At 44.9% G+C, this 20,975-nt stretch overlaps 1 protein-coding gene across 6 annotated transcripts in view; it reads right to left on the bottom strand.

Annotated features, from left to right (window-relative positions):
• Positions 1 to 20,975, bottom strand: part of RPTOR (regulatory associated protein of MTOR complex 1) — a 416,632-nt gene that overhangs the window by 224,949 nt on the left and 170,708 nt on the right. For 4 of the 6 annotated variants that reach the window (XM_024350719.2, XM_024350720.3, XM_063799999.1 and 1 more), the window contains one exon: positions 7,378 to 7,524. The exons of the other annotated variants lie outside the window; for them this stretch is intronic. In XM_024350719.2, the coding sequence (XP_024206487.1) occupies positions 7,378 to 7,524 (147 nt within the window). The remainder of the gene's footprint in view (positions 1 to 7,377; positions 7,525 to 20,975) is intronic. 6 annotated transcript variants of the gene reach the window in all.

The following is a 20,975-nucleotide window of genomic DNA, read 5'->3' as shown; positions in this document are numbered from 1 at the left end:
GCTTTGGCGGCCACATTCAGCTCAGCTGCGCAGACTAAAGATGGATGAAACGGCACAAATGTCCCACCAACTGTGAAATGTCACACAAACCAAAGGCGAGGGTGTCCACAGGCTGAGGCCTGCCAGGTACACGGGGCCGGGCTGGGCATCTCCTGCTGCCTGCTCCCCCCGGGGCTGCCCTCCCAGCACCCACTGGCAGGCGTAGACCTCATCCTCCATGGGCCTGTGTTTCCCCCCATTTCTCCCGTGACCTATTTCCTTTCTGGTTGGCAAGTCAGCTCGCCAGCCCACTCCAAGGGCCAGCCCTGCCCCCCACCCTCTTAACCTCTCACAGTGGCTTCATTCTCCCCAGAGGGGCTTTGGGGATGGCCGTTCTGTGGATTCCAATTAAAGGGGTTTCTACTGTATGTTTTGGATGAACTCCCCTTCTGCTATAGACAGTGGAAATGGCAGCATTTCTGCTAAATGAAAAATGCAGTTCTCCTCGGTCATTGTGGTGGTGGTGGAGTGAGTGTGTGGGGGGCGGGGGAGAAAAAGAGACAGAAAGAATGAATATATGTGCTTCAACTATATTACACATTTCTTAACACCAGGGAGCAGATATTCTAATGTTTTGAAAACCTTCACAAGTATGGGTTCTTACAGCTTACTATAAATAAAGTATAAGGTACGCAAAACTGACTTTGGCCAACTTTTGTTAAAAAAGAGGAACTGAAAGTGTCCAGAGCACATGCAGAGAAGGGAAGTGGAAGGCAGCCCCCATGCCCAAGCCTGGAGTGGTGCGGGCTGGAAGGCACAGATTACCTGAAGACCTGCCATCAGGACAGCCGGCGTCTCACCTGTGTGCCTGAAGCCAGGTGTTCCGCAATGATCCTCCACCACCGCCCCCCTGCCGGAAAGCACTCAGGCTGGTGGTGGGTTTTTTTACTCTAAAGAGAGTTGCTGACATATCTGGGGAAAATTAAAGGCAGCTGGTGTAGTCATTTAGAGCCCAGAGAAATGAAGACCTCGGCATGGGGGCATCCGTGAGTCCCCAGCGCAGCAGCCAGCGCCCCCTACTTCCCATCGAGCAAGGCCCTCTGGCCAACCCCTCCTGTCACAGACACGCAGTGATGGGCAGCTTCTCTTCATTCTTAAATATGACAAACAATAAAATCACCACATACCTCCAGTATGACAGAGAATAATCTAAATTAACCAAAGGAAAAAAAATTATGCTGGAGGAAACAGAGACAACTTAGAAAAGGGGAAAGCATCTTCTTCAAACCTAAAAATTAATATCACTTGAAAATTAATAAAGTTGTGACCTAACACATGTCAGCTCATGTCCCTACTGCCTACAAATGACAAAACTATGAGATTACAGGGGAAAGCACTTATGAAAATCATTGCTTGAAAGAGAAATACAGGCGAGCCTGAGCTCCTGTGGAATCGGCACCGCAGATCCCTCCTCTGAATCACAAATGCCATGACGACAGCGAGTCCGTGGAGAAGATTTGCAAACTCACACACACAAATTCCAATTTAGGAAACAGTGATTAAGAAACACACCTGTCGAGAGGTACCCAAAGAACTAACTGATGGTATTCAGCAATCACTACAACCACAACCTTCAGCAGGAGAACTGCCTTTTGCTGCAGAATTCCATGCCAGCCATGCAGTGTGCCTGTCTACAAGAGTAGCAAAGAAATGAAGAAGATTTCAGAACATGAGTACTTTAGATCTGTGAGATATGCATTTAATATTTTTGAGGAAACTTGAAGATTCTAGACGTTATTCATTTTTGGCAGAATTACAATATTTATTTGACATAAAATTTAGCTACGGGGATCAATGCAGGAGGCCAATGTATCACCTATCAGTTTAAGTATAGGTTTTCACATTGGTAGGGGCGGGGGGCGGTTAAGTCACTGCAGCCTTGGGGATGCTGTGGACCCAAGCAAGCTTCTCGCTGTGGCAGTGAGTGACCGTCAGACAGGTTTCTGTGCTTTGGGAGTGTACTGCTAGAGGTGGCAGGACTGGACCACACAATTGTGTTTAGAGACACCACACAAACACGAGTTACTCGGAAGCATCCTGAGAAAAGCCTTGCAGAGTGCGGGGGAATAGTGGAGAAGTGAATTGTGCCCATGATCCATGGGCTGAACTTTTTTTTTTTTTTAAGAGATGGGGTCTCACTCTATTGCCTAGGCTGAAGTGCAGTGGCACAATCACGGCTCACTGCAGCCTCCAGCTCTGAGCTCAAGCGACCCTTCCACCTTGGTCTCCAGAGTAGCTGGGATGACACGTGCGTGCCACTACAGCTGGCTAACTTTTGTATTTTTTGTAGAGATGGGGTTTCGCTATGCTGCCCAGGCTGGTCTTGAACTCCTGAACTCAAGCCATCTGCCCACCTCGGCCTTCCAAAGTGCTGGGATTACAGGCGTGAGCCACCGCACCGGCCAGGGCTGAACTTTCATACAAGACTCTTCTGACACACAGCAACCTGCTCTCCAGGAAGTCATTCTCAGGCTATTTCCATGGCTCCCACCAAAAACTTGCCTATGCTCCAGCCCTAAACCAAACGCAGATGGCTACGTGCAGAACAAGACTTACTGGGGCAGTGGAGCCCGTGCTGTCCCAGCAGAAGAAAGGCATTATTATCTTTACCGCCTGCCCAACTCGCTACTGGCCTCCCATTAAAAAGAAGAGAAACTCGCCTAGATTTGACTCCGGGCTTGACTGCCGTCTTCAGTGACGGTGAGCTGTGACTGCCCTTGAGAAATATCCTCTAGAAGAAACTGACGGACAAGACTTCATGGGCTCCGTTTCCAAGAGCATCTGTTTCTTTAAGACTTCACCTTCCTTTCTAGTTTACAGGCTAAGGATTTAGTATCCAAGATAAAAGTTGTTAAAAAACATTTGAATTCTCTTTTTTTCTCTCTCTCCAACTCAGTCAATACGTATACTGTGTACGATGACATAAATATTCCTCTTATGGCATTTATCTGGATGGAGGTGGCAGACTTATCAAGAACATCTACTCATCCACTGCAAGGAGTAACAGGGCTACCACTGGAAGAGTGAAAATTGCCTAAAATTCCATATCTACACTATCGATAATGGATGTGGTTAGAATGATGACATTACCCAGGTAATGTGGCTGATGGTCCTCATCGGATCATCTCACAGCCACCCCCAAGTCCACTCCCTTTAGTCACCCCTCAACCACACCTGGGGTGCTATGTGACCTGGCTCTGGCCAACTCGGTCCAAAGCGAAGTCTGCTTGTTGCAGTCATCCCTCAATATCCACAGGGCATTGGTTCCTAGACCCCCATGGATGCCAAAATCTGCCAATGCACAGATATAAAATGGTGTGGTGCTCGCATATAACCCACACACAGACTTTGGTGTGCTTCAAATCATCTCTACTTATAACATCTACTACCATGTGAATGCTGTAAACGCTAAGGATGCCTGGTCCCCAGTGGCACTGCTGAAAAGTCATCATTTGCCTCAGAGATCTTATTAGTAAAAAAGACAAACTGCTATTTGTTTAAAACCCAGTAATGAGATTTTTCATTACTTCCACTGCTTCAAATACTGATGGTCTCAGACTGCCAAACATCCTTTCTTAGGGTAGTGCTTGAGGATTTCCCCTAGGAGAACAAAGGAGAAAATCGAGAGAGGGGAAGAAGTGGGATCTAGACACAGGGACGGATCCCGGAGAATTACAAAGGGGAGCCAGCTGACGCCGGGGAGCAGGCCACAGGCACGATCGGCTGAGCGAGGCAGGAGAGCTTGGAAGATGTGAGGGGAGAGGGCGCCTTCTGTGCTCTCCGCTCTCCTTGTGGATCTATCAGTGGAGGAAGTGGTAACGATAGGTAATTCAAGAAGAAAAGAGGAAATGTCCAGGAAAAGCAAACAAACGAAAACAGTTATAAAAATGGAAATCACAGTACTCTAGCCACTGAGTGAGCAATATTTATGTGGCCATAATCAGGTACAAGGTTTAATGCTTGTCTTCCTATAGAATCAATCTCCACTCAAGCACAGAGGTGTTAATCGTGGTCAGAGAACGAAAGACAATCGCAGAAAGTGCAGATAACAGAAGCTGTAAAAGAAAAAAGGCAGAAGAAAGTACAAGGAAGCTAAGAGCCTTGAAAATGGAAGAAATGAGCTATTACTGATAAAACTAGAAATAAAAGCATAAGGATATTACTTGAAACCACAAAGTTTACAAAGTATAAAGAAACCCAATAGAGTGAATAAGAGGGAAAGCAAGAAGGCGTCGTGAGTGACGCAGCCTCTTCAATCTACAATTTTCTCTTTAGAGTTCACTATTGAATACAAATAACACATAGGAATTTAAACCAGCATGTAATCTACACGTAACTGACTTCTTTGCTAACAGGCTTCCACATCGTTTCTCCCTTCTTTAAACAGAACTTAATGGCAGCTCTGTTCTTGGTTTGTACCCTAAGACAAAGCCCACTGATAATCTAAAATCGACAAATCAAGAAGCAGTGGTCTCAGCATGTCATCTACAGGGAAGGAGACACCCTCCAGAAGAACTAGAAATGGAAACAGGGGAAGGAGGTGCCTTTGGTCATAGAGTCTCAGCAGAGAAAGCGTGGGGCCAGGGACTATTTTATTCATCATAAACCTTCTGTATTATTTGATTTTTCAAACCATGGCATATACTAATTTGGTAAAATATACTTATTTATAAAAGAAGACTGAAAGCGGAGAGACTTGAATATTATCCTTAATTTTTAAATTACAAAGAAATATGACACAATAAAAATAGAAGAAGGATTACTGAGTGACAGATATGTCATTTTCTGGCTCTGATGGTTTGAAGTGTGTGCAATCCTGTATCTGTGCTTCGATGAAGTCGTCTTCTACGCTACTTACAGCACTCCTCTGAGAGAGAAGTAAACAATAAATAAACCTCCTGGTCCCAGGACAAGCACTGTGCCACTAAGAATATGAAAGCTGATCATCATCTCTTAAAATTTCTGTCAATCATATTTGTGTTAATGTTTATTATTTGGAGGCTTTCTGGTCCAAATAACCATTTTCTTGCATTATATTTAATCAATTGTTTATTTTATAAACCCTGGAACAAATCATTCACCTGTCAATTTCTTTCAGCTCACATGTTATACAATAAAAAGTATTAAAACATATTGTAAATTTACAAAGAATTTGACCAGCTGTAAAGAGGCAAAGAATATTTTAAAAGAAAAACCCTAACAGGCTACACAGGATTGCTGTTTCTCTAGCAGATAGTGAAATCACTAAAATGAACATTAAGCTATTAGCTAGGAGCTAATTTTATCATTTTAATTTCCACTGTTTATATAAGAGACCAAGTGAACAATAGCCAATAATAGTAAGTGTAATAGAAACACACAAGACTGATCTACATTGTAATTAAAGAACGAAGATAAAAATCAGAGCTAATTAAAGACATACGGTATCGCATTGCCTTGCCATCTATTTGCCAACTCAGTTAACATATTTTTCATCTGATCTCTTTCATGTGGAATGAGTCAGTTAAACATTTTTTTTTCCTAAAAAAGATGCATGGGAATCTTTTCTGTTACACTTGATGAAATGAACAGTGTCTTAGGCTGATTAATCCCTGGCAACACACAGAGAGCACACACAGCACTGCCGGAGCACATGCTCAAAGCGCTGGAATGCAAGCATTTGATATTATGCATGGGCTGGAGGTGCTGGTCTATCTGCTGAAAGGGGAGCAGGTCTCTATTTAACATGTTTTAATTAACTGAGGCTGATGGATTGGTCTTTCCCTTAACCACTCTCCAGCCCATAAATCTGGTGTAGAACTCAGGCAGGATTCTTTGGCATTTTTATTTACATATTATAAATGTAAAAAATCACCTTTTTTTTTGCGATATTTATTATTTGATGCAAGGAAAAATAAATTACCTCTCAATGCTTTGAGTTTCTTAATGCTCATTAGATAACCTATCCCCTGGATAAACCAAGATGAAATGCCTAAAAGCAAGGGAAAAATCTGATGATACAAACCTTGATCTTTCTTTCCTTTATCATAGAAAACAAAACAAACAAACTTGTTGCATGTGGATCCTTTTTCATGGATAAACCACATTATACTTATCAGTCACTCTTTTGCGGTGTTCCACATAAAGAATTAATAATTATAAAATATTCAACTGTACACATGTTAATGTGAAAATCTACCAAACAGAATTTCAAATTTTGTTCCTGATTGTTTCAGCATTTTTCTCTGATGAAATGTGAAAACATAATACATTAAAATTGAATATATTCAAAAAGGCTTGAGGAAACATACTCAAGATCATTTTTGCTCCTAAATTGAGAATTTCCTATACTGCAACCAGTAGAACTCATGACCCCCTTGAGGCTGCAGAATATTTCATTCTGACACTCTCGTGCAGGCCACAAGATGGAGGCCTCCTAATTGAAACTGCCTCTTCAATTTGTCCTCAGAATTCACTGTTTAATTCAAACATCAAATATTAATTAAGACAACCAAGCAAAATGTCTCTTCATTAGCAGAGCGGTGCACAGGCTTTCCGCTTTTTGAAGTGGGCGCTACAACAGCAGCTGTTTTCGTTTGTTTTCTATCATTTTAGCTTAGCGGTTTTCGGGGATTTTTTTTTTTTTTAACACAACAGAAAAAGAAACCGGGGCAGTAACAAAGGCACTGGTGGAACTGAAGACCGTGGAACTGAAGCTGTGGGTCCATTTCTCCTAAAATAAATGTGTCTGCTTTATTTTCACATTTATCTTGGAGGCAGAGACTGCTGGGGCACAAATCGACCCTATGAATGTTATCGATTAATGTTTGGATTAAAAATGACACTGAGTAAAATGAGATGTAAAAATAAGTCTGTAGGTTTGTGCTAGGCCGGGCTCAGTGCTCAAGCCTGTAATCCCAGAACTTCGCAGGCTGAGGCACACGCGTTGCTTGAGCCCAGGAGTTTGAGACCAGCCTGAGAAACATGGCGAAACACCACCTCTACAAAAACTACAAAAATTAGCTAGGCATGGTGGCGTGGCGTGCACCTGTAGTCTCAGCTACTCAGGAGGCTGAGAAGGGAAGATTGCTTGGGCTCAGGTGACAGACGTTGCAGTGACTGGAGACGGCACCACAGCACTCCAGCCTGGGCAACAGAACAAGATTATGTTTCAAAAATAAAGTGTGCTGAGTGCCTCCCTAGCTCAACAGCATTGAATATGCCATCCTGCCCTTGGCATTCTGAGCCCTGCTCCATTCAGAGGATGTCCAACACCTCCCAACCTCCCCACCCAAACCCCCACCCCCAGGGAAAACAAAACCAAACCCAGCACCGCTCTCCAAGCACCAGAGCGCTCACCTCCAGCTCCTGCTCCCGCTGTAGTGCGAACTGCTTGAAGGACTTGACGATCAAGCCAGCATTGGAGCAGTCGTAGACGAAGATCGACGGGCTGCCCATCCACGTCTGCAGGTCATATATGGACAGAGGGATGTACTGCGTGTAGTTCTAGAAAACACACAAAGTGCGCTCCTTACATGTGCGTCTCAGGAATATGGGCTGCTGGTGAGTATTGCACGTTACAAAAGGCACACACATTGAGCCTGGTTGCTGGAGAGACGCTGAGTTAGCCTTTATACAAAACTATAAAAAAACAGCAAACTGGCCAGGCGCAGTGGCTCACACCTGAATCCCAGCACTTTGGGAGGCTGAGATGGGTGGATCACCTGAGGTCAGGAGTTCAAGACCCGCCTGGCCAACATGGTAAAACCCAGTCTCTATTAAAAATACAAAATTAGCCAGAAGTGGTGAAGGGCACCTGTAAACCCAGCTACTTGGGAGGCTGAGGCAGGAGAATCACCTGAACCCGGGAGGCGAAGGTTACAGTGAGCCAAGATTGCGCCACTGCACTCCAGCCTGGGCGACAGAGCGAGACTCAGTCTCAAAAAACAAAAACCATCAAACTGAACTTCTCCACATCTCCTCTGATGCTGCTTTACTCCAGTAGCGCCCGCACCAGGTGGCTGCCAAAGTCATCATCCCTAGCCCCAGGCTCCTCCGCAGCTGCCGCTGGGTTCAGCTGCTGGTCAACTCCTTAAACTTGTCTCAGTTTTCACTGCGGGACCTCCTTCCATGGAACCAGAGCTGTCTCAGTTCCCACTGTGGGGCTTCCCTCATGTACCCCATGGCTGCCTCGGTTCCCGCCGCGGGGCCTCCCTCCATGGACCCACAGCTGTCTCACACACGTGCTCTTCACTCCGTGTCTCCATTTGTCCTTTAACTCTGTCACATCTCTGGGTTTATATAACACAACACACACATCATTTACAAGGGAGGGGAGCTCTAAGAGTTGGCCGGGTCCTCCAATTTGCATGCCACTGTCCCTTTAATTTCAGAGAGGTCCATAAGCACTTTGTCATTGAGATGACTTTTGAAAGATCATACTTAAGGGGTATAAGTGGGTTTGGCTGTATAAATTTATTTCAGTCACAGAACAATAACCTACTAACACTAATCTGCTGAGTGAAACATTTTTCAGAACACACCATACTGTTCAGCGCCTGAACAGACACTAGTGATTCTGGTAAATGCAGAGGAGAATGTTCTCATCCCACTTGAGAAACACTTACAATCCGAACGCAAAGCTAACATGTTTAAGGAATTCTTCTCCACAGAACACGTTCATTATTTACCTTTCCTTGGACATCAAGAGTGTAAGTAGTGAAGCTGTGGCAGAAATCAAATTCCCAGAAATTGGCAAAAATCAAAGTCACAGTAAAAGTGAGTTTATTTCTTAGCAGCTAAGCCACATATCCTGCCGCTGGTACTGCCTACAGGATTGTTTATAACTCAAGAGGAAAGGGACAGAAGGCCAGATCCAGCAAAGCCTGGGGAAGTATGGCGGGCAGGAAGCCTGCAGAAGCTTTGTCCGTGCACAGCAAAGAAGCAGACAAAAGTTACATTTCAGACATCAGCTACATCTCAGACGTAAGTTATATCTCAGACATGATGATACAGTATACCAACGACGCAGGTGTGTGGGGGGTGTGTGGAGACACGTACATCATCATGGGCAGGACCCCATTCTACCTGTGCTCTGCCGAACATGTTGTTAAAACTGTCCGCGTTTGGTGGACTGTTTATAATCACTGCTCTATAATAGAACACCTGGAAATGCTCTCTGTAAATAAACCCACTGAAGGATCTAGAGATGTCAATTCTTGCCTAATGAATCCAGAAAGTCAGTCCAAGCCTAATCAAAATACCTTCTGGGTTTTTTCCATTCATGGAATTTAACAAGATGATTATATAGTACAGAGAAAAAAAAAAAGCACAAGAGTAAAAAAAAAATTAATAAAGAATAATGAATAGGGACTCACACTGCCAGATATTAAAGATACTATGAATCTATGGTAATTACAGGATGGAATTAGTGAGGGAGACAAACAAATCAACAGAAAAGAGAGAGCCCAGAAATAGACCCACATACGTAACTCTAATGAGGACAGCATTTTAAATCTGCAAAGAAGGAATTAACAATTCAATAACTGATGCTGGAAACTCTAACCAGCCATTTGGTATTTTGCTATCTGAGATTACACACACACACACACACACACACACACACACACACACACACCAGAGTGGACTGAAAACCTAAATGTAAAAGCACAGGAAAATTTTCATTTATTTTGGCATATGAAAGGCCTTAATTAAGCAAGTCACAAAACCTAGTAAGTCTTGAGACTGACTGATACAGTAAGATTAAAAAATCTATAATTCTAATAAAGACATATATCAATGACTAGCAATTTTAGAAGAAAGGAGGTACACAGTACATGACAGAGAATTTTTTAGATGTGTCTATATAAACTTCTGCTGCAGATCAACAAGGGACAAAATGAAAACAAACAGGCAAAACATACAAACAGGCAATTCACAGAAGAAAAATGAATCAAAAATGATTCTAAGTTTCATGCTCTTTATTAGAAATGCAAATTACAATGAGAATCTATCTACCTATCGATCCATCCATCCATTCATCCATCCATCCATCCGCCCATCCATTCATTCATCCATTCTGTTTTTATTCAGCAAAGTGGAAAGCAGGATAAAATGTGAATAATGCCCCATTGTGGGAGGATGCAGGGCACTCATCCATCAATGGTGGGAATGTAAATTAATGAAGCTTGTATGGAAGGCAATTGGGAAGTACTTAACAAAAATTTTAAAGGCACATTCCTTCTGACTACTTCTAGATATCCATCCTATAGAAATACTTGCATTTGTACATGAGATGTTTTGACTGGTAAAAAAAAATGCCAGTGTGGTAGAGACTGCTAGGCTAATATCTGATTTTCTCTCTCTTCTAAAGCAGTTGTAGCTGAGCACATGGCCCAGTTTCCTTTCCAGTGAAGTCTGTCCTGCAGCCAAATTCTGGCCAGCGCGACATGGTCAGAGGTGCAGCGTCCACGTTCTTGGAGCATGACATGATCAGAAGTGCAATGTCTATGATCTTGGAGTGTGACATGATCAGAGGTGCAGCGTCCACGTTCTCAGAGCATGATGTGGTCAGAGGTGCAGCGTCCACGTTCTCGGAGCGTGACGTGGTCAGAGGTGCAGTGTTCACGTTCTTGAAGCGTGACATGATCAGAGGTGCAGTGTCCATGTTCTCAGAGCGTGACATGATCAGAAGTGCAGCGTCCACGTTCTCAGAGCATGATGTGGTCAGAGGTGCAGCATCCATGTTCTCGGAGCGTGACATGATCAGAAGTGCAATGTCCATGATCTTGGAGTGTGACATAATCAGAGGTGCAGCATCCACGTTCTCGGAGCATGATGTGGTCAGAGGTGCAGCGTCCACGTTCTCGGGGCGTGACGTGGTCAGAGGTGCAGTGTTCACGTTCTTGAAGCGTGACACGATCAGAGGTGCAGCGTCCATGTTCTCAGAGCGTGACATGATCAGAAGTGCAATGTCCATGATCTTGGAGTGTGACATGATCAGAGGTGCAGCGTCCACGTTCTCGGAGCATGATGCGGTCAGAGGTGCAGCGTCCACGTTCTCGGAGCATGATGTGGTCAGAGGTGCAGCGTCCACGTTCTCAGAGCATCATGTGGTCAGAGGTGCAGCGTCCAGGTTCTCGGAGCGTGATGTGGTCAGAGGTGCAGCGTCCACGTTCTCGCAGCGTGACGTGGTCAGAGGTGCACTTGAGCACGCTTCTTCCTGGAGCCGGAGCTTGCAGGCTGTGCTCACAGGTCCCCAGGGGTTGGGGGAAGGATGCTCCTCTCCTCCCCCACCCACTTTCATGCTGCTGCCAAGGGAAAGAAGGGCCAAAAGACGTCCTTTAATTGGGCAGGATCACCCCCCACGCTGACAGGAGAAAGGATTTTGGCAGCAGCCTGGGACATGGGTGTATCTTTTTACCCCCAGAACACTGCGTGCTATTTATTTACCTCCTATAATGTTCTGGGCTTAGCGAACAGCATCTGAATACAACTTGCCCAGCCCTGACCCCACAGCCACCTGACCCTACAGCCACCTCACAACGTCCTCTGCGCCACCATCAGTGAAACGGGGGCTGCTGTCATCTTTACTACCTTCTAGGTACAACCCCGAGGGTCCCAGGGCTGCAAAGTGGCATGAAATGAAAGATATTTTAACACACCACGTTCTCAGGTCTTGCTTTTTGAGCTGAAATCTATTTTCCACATTTGCCAAAATCAAAATCAAAATCTCCATTTTAAATGTCTGAGGTGCAAAGTTCAGGAAGATGATCCGTCATAACCATGAGGTACTGCTGCACTAGGACAGCACTGGCAGTCTCTCCCTCCACGCCCCGTGATCTGTGGGCGGCGAGCACCAGGTTACCGGCAGGGTCCTCGTGGCCCAGTCCTGCTGGGGCTGGACCATCTCCACCTCCTAGCGTGCGTCCAGGAGGCAGCACGGCACAGGGCCATGGATGGCCCCAGTTGGTCTCTGCTCCAGGACTTTCAATTCTAATAGGGGCTTTCACCCCGTAACAGCCACTGGGATGCTGCGCCACAGAACAGCTTTCCCAGCCCCGCCTGCTCTGGGAAGCCTGCTTGGATGTGGGCCTCTGTGGTCGCTTCTCTGTGAGCGGCGTCTGTCGCTCTCAGCACCAGGGCCATTTGGGGCCGCGCCGCTCCTTGTGGGGCTGCCCTGTGCACCACACAATCTTCCGCAGCACCACCCAGCCACCCCCACACCTAGATGTGACAATCTCCAGGTTGCTGGACATTGCCAAATGTCCCAGTGTCCCCTGAGGGGAAAAGTTTCCCTGGTTGAGAACCGCTGCCTTGGAGGTGAGGCGATTTCCTTTCAAACATGAGCTGTATACATTACAGTTAGTGAGACTGCAACAATTTGGAAGTCTGTATCCCTCAGGGAATATAAAACCAACTCTATTAAGCCACAGTGTGGAAAATGACCTTTGATAGCGAATCCTGATTAGAACACGGGATGCAGACCTCATTTCCCATCTCAGAGGTCCTGGGTCGTTTGTCAAGCTCCAGGCCAGAATTATGGCCCCTGCAAACCAGCAAAGGGCAGCCTGCAGCCTCACAGCCCCGGCTGCAGGGGCAGAAACAACGCCCACAGTAGAGTCACTCCTCGTTGTCCTGTGGAATATTCCTCCGTCATCCTGACTGCACCAACCCACGCCAGCCCAGAATTGAAAAGCCCCCTGTATACACTGAAGGCTGCTTGGAACACTCAAGAGCTTGTGGCCAATGGTTTTCATTTCTTCTTGACCCAAAACTAAAAGTACAGAGAATAATTCCTAATCAAAGCGTCTCTTCTTTATCTCCAAGAATCATATTCAAGGCCATGTTTTCTTTTCAAACAAAGAAATAGAAATGGGTTTTAGATAATTTCTTCATTACAATCCACTTTATCTGTCAGGTTATGTTAAACATCAGGGGAAGAGTCCGCCTGCCTCACCAGTCTGTCGCCGCAGCCTGAGTTAGCCACCAAGGCAGCCATGGCCGGGAGAGCCCAGCCCACTGAAGCCTGCAGGCCGTCTTCCCACAGAGGGGCAGCCCAGCAGCCCGCCAGCCTCCAAGGAGCTTCCCACAATTCTACATCTCAGGGATTTCTGGTGGAAAGACTGAAAGTGGGTTTTGGCTTAAGTTAAATGTGAGCGTTTTATCCCTTTAAATTACAGAGCAGAAGACAAAACGCAGAACCCCTCACACACCAAACAGGCGAGTACAAAGAAGAGAACGGCATGTCCCAGGGGAGGCAAGGGGCGTGGTGGCAAGGCGTGGCAGGAAGAAGCCCTGGCCTCAGCAAGTTTGCATCCCAGTGGGTGAGGTGGGCAGAACGACACGGTGCCGCCACCCCGTGCTCCAGCTGAAAAGGCAAGCGCAAGTGTCGCGGGGGCGGCTTCTTCTCCCACCGCCCCTCCTCAGATCCAGGCACAGCAGCTCTGACACTGCAGAGGAAGGAACGGGGGGCACACTGGGCAGGTGCAGACAGTCGCCCTCTGGAAGGGCAGGTGGGGTGTTCCAACCCCAACTCCAACCCACCACAGGCTGAGCAGGTAGATGTGATGAGCCTGGAAATTTCTGGCCTCACCACTGTTGGGATGGGAGAACCTGGCCTCGCCGCTGTTGCGATGGTAGAACTCGCAAGCATCTCTGTGGATAGCTGGGATACACAGGAAGACTGCCATCAGCTGAAGGACATGGATCTCCAGGTGGCCTTACCCAAACCTGATTTGGCCATTTCATTAGCCCTGCAAAGATACCATCCTACTTTATACAAACTGGGGTATTTAGCACCTACTAATCAGATCATAGCAGCATTTTCCTCAACATAAAGAAAAATGCCAACTATGCCAGGCAGTAAACATGAGGAAGGGGTGGGTTGCCATGTCTCCTCTCTCCTGACCCTTCCATCCTGGCACTCATGGCCCCCACCTCTCAGGACATGGCCTGGCTTCTCACTTAACAGGAGACAGGCTCCAAGGGGAACCAGCTCTCATGTCCAGCTTCAAAGCTCCACCACATTTGTATTCACCTCTCCTTCCCTCCCGCGTCTCAGAGAAGAGTGCTTGGGCTTGCCAAGTCAAATGCTGTATCTCTGTCCTGAATTAATCTTCTCATACCTCCCCATTTCTCATCCTTTACTCCACTGATTTACACTTTCTTCAGCAACCCCCTTCTCCTATCTACAAACGTAAGTTACCTCTTGCAGAAACTAAACATCCCTGCTTAGCCTTGTTCTTTCTTCGAGGTCTCCCCAACAGACAGGCTCCTCTAATCACATGCTCTCTATGTATTTATTGCAAAAATTGTATTACAGAGAAAGCTAGAAAAAACAGTGTTATTCAGTAGTATCACCAAACTTCTGGAAAGATTAGTCTATTCCAGTCCCTAGTCCCTTACCTCCTGTTCAGTCATTAAAATCTAGTTTCCACACCTGTACATAGATGTGCAAATCAATATGCATGTGTTTACAGCTTACTACACACAAATGCATCACTTAGCTAAGTCCACGGAGAGGGCCTAGGCCTAGTAACACTAATGCTCCAGTAGTAATGAGCACACAAAGAGGCCACATCTTGGTTTCTAAATACCACTCTCAAAAAAGCCAAAGATCCTTGGAAAAATGGTTGATCCAGGGCTGTGGTAGAGAAAATGCTAGGAGGTGTGTCAGTGGTCAAAGTTGAAACAATTTCAGTAACAAAATAAATAATGATAATAATAATGGATTATAACCCAAAAAGTAAAATAAATATTAGTGGCTCCATATGGATATAAACAAACAACCAAGTAAATAAACAACAAGAGAAGCAACAATTCTTTCATACAGAAGAATTCCAGTTACTAAACGTGGAAGGAAATAGGGAGGTACAGCACCACCATTGGAACACCAGGATAGTAATTACACATGAATGTTAGAATTAGGGCATGGCAGTTTAAGGAGAAACAGGATATCTGCATACTCTCAAAGTATCTCCTTCAAATGCTTATGAATTATAAAGAAGAAAATAACAACTTCACGTTGGAGAAACACACAAGGCACCACTTCAGCCTAGTGATCAAGGTTGGTATCTGCAGTAATAAGAATCACACACACCACGCACCCCCAAACCTGATGCACTGAGAATAACCCATCTGCATTATTCTTCCCAAAACTTTGATCCTCAATCTCATCATGAGAACACATCAGACAAACCCAAAGTGAGGGACATCCTCCAAAACACCTGAGCAGCATCTTACAATGTCATGGTCACGAAAGACAAGAACAGCTGAGGAACCATCCCAGCCTGGGAGGACCAGAGGACAAGGCAGCCAATGTGCGTGGGGGCCTGGGCTGGACCACAAGACACACAGAGGATTACAGCGGCAAGGCTGCTGGCACCAAGGAGGCTGTGTGTGGTTGGCAGTGCTGTAACAACATACGTTTCCTAGATTTGATCGCTGTGCTGAGGTCATGTAAGAGGTTGACACTGGGTAGCTGGATGAAGGACACACAGGAGCTCTCTGTGCTGCCTCTGCAACTCTCGTGTACATTTAAAATTATTTCAAATTGTTTTTTAAAAATGCAAACCTAGTTTTGATCCTAACTGCTCTCCAGAAATTACCGAACACATAGTCACCTCTTCACATGCTGCATCCCATGGTCTCTTCCATTCCTGCCCCACCTGACATCTATGCGCCGTCTCCCCTCAAACACACACTCTCTCCCCAGGTCTCTGGCTGCCTCAGCTCATTCTTCCAAAGCTTCCCAGCTTGGGACCCCTCCCTTCCACCCTCCCCTTAAAAACTTATCGTCAGGGGCCTATTCTATTCTTCTTATTCCACATCTTCTCCCAGGCAATCAAATATAACTCCCTGGTTTTAAATACTGCCTAAACATTGAAGTCCCAAAAATGTTCAGCTGCAACTACCACCTCTACAGAGAGTTGGTTATTTTCATTTGATTGCCTGTGACACCTCAAATTCAAAAATTTGAGAAGGGAAAAATAAAACTTATCATTTCCTCTTCCAAACTCAATGATGATGATGATGATGATGATGATGATGACGGCACTTTGCAGCATGCCAAGAACGTGCCACACAGAGGCTTGGAGGGAAGGAAAGGAAGAACTTTTATTGTTTATTTTATGCTTATCTGCACCATTTGAAAAAAAATGAATTTTATAATAAAATATTTTAAAATTAACTAAAAGAAAATCGTGTTAAAAGCCTCATCTTACATATGAGATAACAAAGAATGCACTTCCAATCCCTTGTATTTGTGAAGTCAAAGGAAGTTCCCATCAGCAGCACAATCCACAAGGAATAGGAAGCAGCTGACCTTTGCCCTTAGCTTCATAAAAACCTGAAATATATATATATACCAAATTGGATAATAATGAAGACTTGTTCTTTTTCAGCTGGCAATAACTTTCTAGCAGAAATGTCCTTCTGGCTATCTTAAGCCTATTAATAAATAACAGGAAAGCTGGCTGTGTTCCCCAACATTCATTTTTTCAGTGGATTAACCAAAATATTTCATCCTTCTCCCCCAAAGTGCATTTCATGTGTATGACTACCAAAATAAGCCCAAGTACCCTGAGGAAGCTTCCAGCATGTTCCCAGCACTTCTCCCAAAGAAATGGAGTTTTTGTTAATGGCCTTCTACTACTGTAAGCAAACACAAAATGCTAGAATTTCTCAGAAAAGAAAGGTCAAGTTTACCATAAAACTTTTTCTTGGACACTGCTAGATTCTCAAGACGAATAAAGTAAGAATTTTAACAAATGAAAATTGTGGTCTGACATAAATATCACTTTTTAAAAATCACGTATTTTTCTGATAATAGTGTATTTCAAAAGCTTTATGATCCATCTTTTTTTTTTGAGACAGTTTCTCTCTTGTTGTCCAGGCTGGAGTGCAATGGCACGGTCTCGGCTCACTGTAACCTCCATGTCCCAGTTCAAGTGATTCTCCTGTCTCAGCCTCCTGAGTAGCTGGGATAACAGGTGCCCGCCACTACGCATGGCTAATTTTTTTTTTGGTATTTTTAGTAGAGACAGGGTTTCACCATGCTGGTCTCAAACTCCTGACCTCAGGTGATCCGCCCGCCTCGGCCTCCCAAAGTGTTGGGATTACAGGCGTGAGCCACTGTGCCCGGCCCATGATCCATCTTTCAACAGAAGCAACAATTAACTGTATACCAACACAAGAGGCATCTATTTGATAATGACAATCCCAATTAAAAAAACAAAAAACCAATAAATCCTATTAAATAATATTTATTTAGAATTGCTCATGGAATAATTATTTAACTGTAATAAAAGAAGGGCAGAGGAAGTACCAAAAACACCACCACCAATGACAATAAGCTTGCAGCCTTACGGATTTTACGGGACTGGGGTTTACTGGTGATGTATACTCCCGAGTTGTCTGTTCACAAGTACCGCTTCCCCCCACTCCTGACCTTTCGGGGCCACGACCCCCTGCTTCTGGATGATATGGATTCAAGAACCCACTTCAGGAGGAGGAGGAATCTGCTGACCCCTGTCCTTTGCCCTCCTCTGAGAATGGTGGCACCACAAGTCCATCTTTAGTCCAGGGAAAGCTGCGGCGGCAAATCCAGATGAGACCACAGTTCCTGGCTGAGAGTTTAAAGGAAGCCTGTGCCCTTAAGGGGCTTTACAGGAACGAGCCCTGAGAGGATGCCACTTTAATAGGGCTGAGAATTCTGATTCACATTCTGAGTTCTCTGGCAGAAGATGTACTCAGCATCTTCTCAGAAATGGGGAGCTGCTTATTTTGAACGGGACTGCTTCACTTGGAATATAAAGCGCTCTTCTTGCTAAAGGGCCAGACTCCTTGGAATAATGGATATCAATTCCATCTCTGTTCCCCCGGGCTGACAGGTACCCTTCCCGGCTTCCCCCATGCCATTTTCTCCCAATTCTCCTCCCCATCACCTGCCGGGATCCTCTCCTGCTCCCCGGATTTCACTCTCTTGGCCTTCCTCGGCTCTAGAAACTGTATTTTGGGAACCGCCCGCAGCATGTCTGCCCCTACTTCTCACGACCCCAGACTCATGGACCCCAGGCCTACTCACAACCTGAGAACAAATGCCCGCAAGCTCCTTCTTCTCACTTCTGGTGCCTGGTCACAGTCCAGGTCTCACCTGCTCCCTCTTAACTCAACCTCCACCTGTCCTAGGAAGGTCCTGAGGGTCGCCCCACCAGCCTGACTCAGGGTGCCGCCACTGGCCTCTTGTATACGACGGCCTTCTACCTGGAGTTTCTCTAGCCAGTCTTTTCTCCCCAGAGCCAGCCTTCACACTGCATCAAAGGGATTTATCTAAGCCCACATCCCTAAGAGTCTGCGAGGTGCTCTATGCCTTAGCCTGGAACACTTTCTGGCCTTCTTTCTTTTTAAACCCAATTCAGGCTCCAGGCTCCCATAGCACAGAACTGCTTGTAGTTTCCAATGAATACCATGCTGGTTTATTATATCATCTACTTCCTCTGAGATCATCCCCTCCAGTCCCCTCTCAGGGACAACTGTTGACTTTGTTCTCTTCTGTAAGACTCAGCCCGAGCAAGCACCGCCTTCTCCAGGAGGCGCCCTCCAACCTCGCCTGCCCATCATGGCTGGGCTGGCACAACTCCCCTCTCTCTCTCTCTCTGAAGGGGCCAATATTTTCCCTACATTATCACAATACATCATCATGCAATTCGGCTTTAAGCTAGACTTATAACCAACAATCAGAACAAAACAGTCTTTGCTTTCCGTCTGTGCTCCCCATGATAAGATCCATTTTATGTCCCTATTTAATGTCCGGAGGGGTAAGGGTAGAACATTGCGCAAGACAAAAATGGCCTTTGAGGATGATTTTGGCAGAGGGTAGGGGTTAGGTTGTAAACATCACAGGAAGACCACTGAAGAATTAAAAATTATCCTAAACCAAAAATGCAAAACCACATAAAACTCCAACTTTACGTTCAGTAAATTAAGGAAAGGCAGGTAACCTGGAGCAAAGCTCATCCTACCTAGAGAGGGTGCAGCACCATGAGCTGCACACAGAGGGAAAAGCCTTGTAGCTTTGTGCCTAGGTACACGGCAAATGGTGGAAATAGCTTCTGGTCATAATGGAACTCTAAAAAGCAGAGAAAAAAAATGTATCAAGTGGGAAGAACCTTTCTCCTTTTGCAAAGAAGAAAAGGCAGACGGGGTCTAGAAGCTAATCGGGAGAATTCGAGTAGTGGATTAATCCTTCTCCCGATAAACGTTCCGCTACGTGAATTCTCAATGGCTACAGCTGCCAGTCCTAATTGCCTGAAACACAGACGGGGGAATGCAAGGGAGGGCGGTGCATGGGGAAAATCTGAGCCCGGATTTTGCTTAAGGCCTGAACCTCAGTTTTCTGCTGAGGCTGAGAAAACAACCAGCAACAGAATAAATGGTGATTAAACAAAAAGAAAAGTATAGTTAAAACTAGCATGTTTAAATGTTTTTAAATCTTACATTGTGTACCGACAGTGTATCATCTGTAATGCTGCAGGCTTCGTTTTGATGGAGGGAGCCTATCTGAAGGCTGAAAGACTCGGCAACAGGACTGCATGCTCTACAGTGCAGCTTATGGCTGTCTAGATCTGGAAGAACACGCGCCTGTCTCTGGTAGCATGCCACGTGATGTGCAAAATAAACCTATGAAAGGATAAACTAATGGAATAACACAGTGGGGGAAAATACAACCAAGAAAGACTTGGCTCTAGGGATCATTCTGTTGCTTTTATGACATTAGCGTAGAATGCAGTGAACATTGAATGACCATTTCCTATGTTCTGAGATGCTTGGTTTTAGGTACCCATGATAAAGCGGTTCATAGAACAAAGACCTTGTTATCCTGGAACTCACATTTTAATGGTGACATAGAGACAATATACATAAGACTGGGAAAAAGCTGTGGAGAAAAACAGACCACACCAGGAGGACTAAAGAGTCAAGGAGAGGGGTGCATGCCACACCTGGTGATCAGATGACATTTCAGTAAAAATATCCACTCATTTCAATGCAATTCCCATCAAAATACCACCATCATTCTTCACAGAATTAGAAAAAACAATTCTAAAACTCATATGGAACCAAAAAAGAGCCTGCATAGCCGAAGCAAGACTAAGCAAAAAGAACAAATCTGGAGGAATTACATTATCTGATTTCATACTATACTATAAGGCCATAGTCACCAAAACAGCATGGCACTGGTATAAAAACAGGCACATAGGCCAACGGAACACAATAGAGAACTCAGAAATAAACCCAAATACTTACAGCCAACTGATCTTCAACAAAGCAAACAAAATCATAAAGTGGGGGAAAGACACCCTTTACAACAAATGGTGCTGGGATAACTGGCAAGTCACACGTAGGAGAATGAAACTGGATCCTCATCTCTCACTTTATACAAAAATCAACCCAAGATGGATCAAGGACTTAAATCTAAGACCTGAAACTATAAAAATTCTAGAAGATAACATTGGAAAAACCCTTCTAGAGACTGGTTTAGGCAAGGATCTCATGAGCAAGAACGCAAAAGCAAATGCAATAAAAACAAAGATAAATAGCTGGGACTTAATTTAACTAAAGGCCTTTTGCACGGCAAAAGGAACAGTCAGCAGAGTAAACAGACAACCCACAGAGTGAGAGAAAATCTTAACAATCTACACAACTGACAAAAGACTAATATCCGGAAATCTACAACGAACTCAAACAAATCAGCAAGAAAAAAAAAATCCCATCAAAAATTGGGCTAAGGACATGAATAGACAATTCTCAGAAGAAGATATACAAATGGCCAACAAACATATGAAAAAATGCTCAACATCACTAATGATCAGGGAAATGCAAATCAAAACCACAATGCAATAGATACCACCTTACCTCTGCAAGAATGGCCATAATAAAAAAATCAAAAAACAGTAGAT

The sequence above is a fragment of the Pan troglodytes genome, chromosome 19, assembly GCF_028858775.2.
Source record: "Pan troglodytes isolate AG18354 chromosome 19, NHGRI_mPanTro3-v2.0_pri, whole genome shotgun sequence".
In the NCBI taxonomy this organism is placed as follows: domain Eukaryota; kingdom Metazoa; phylum Chordata; class Mammalia; order Primates; family Hominidae; genus Pan; species Pan troglodytes.
This window is presented reverse-complemented; position numbering and strand designations above follow the sequence as displayed.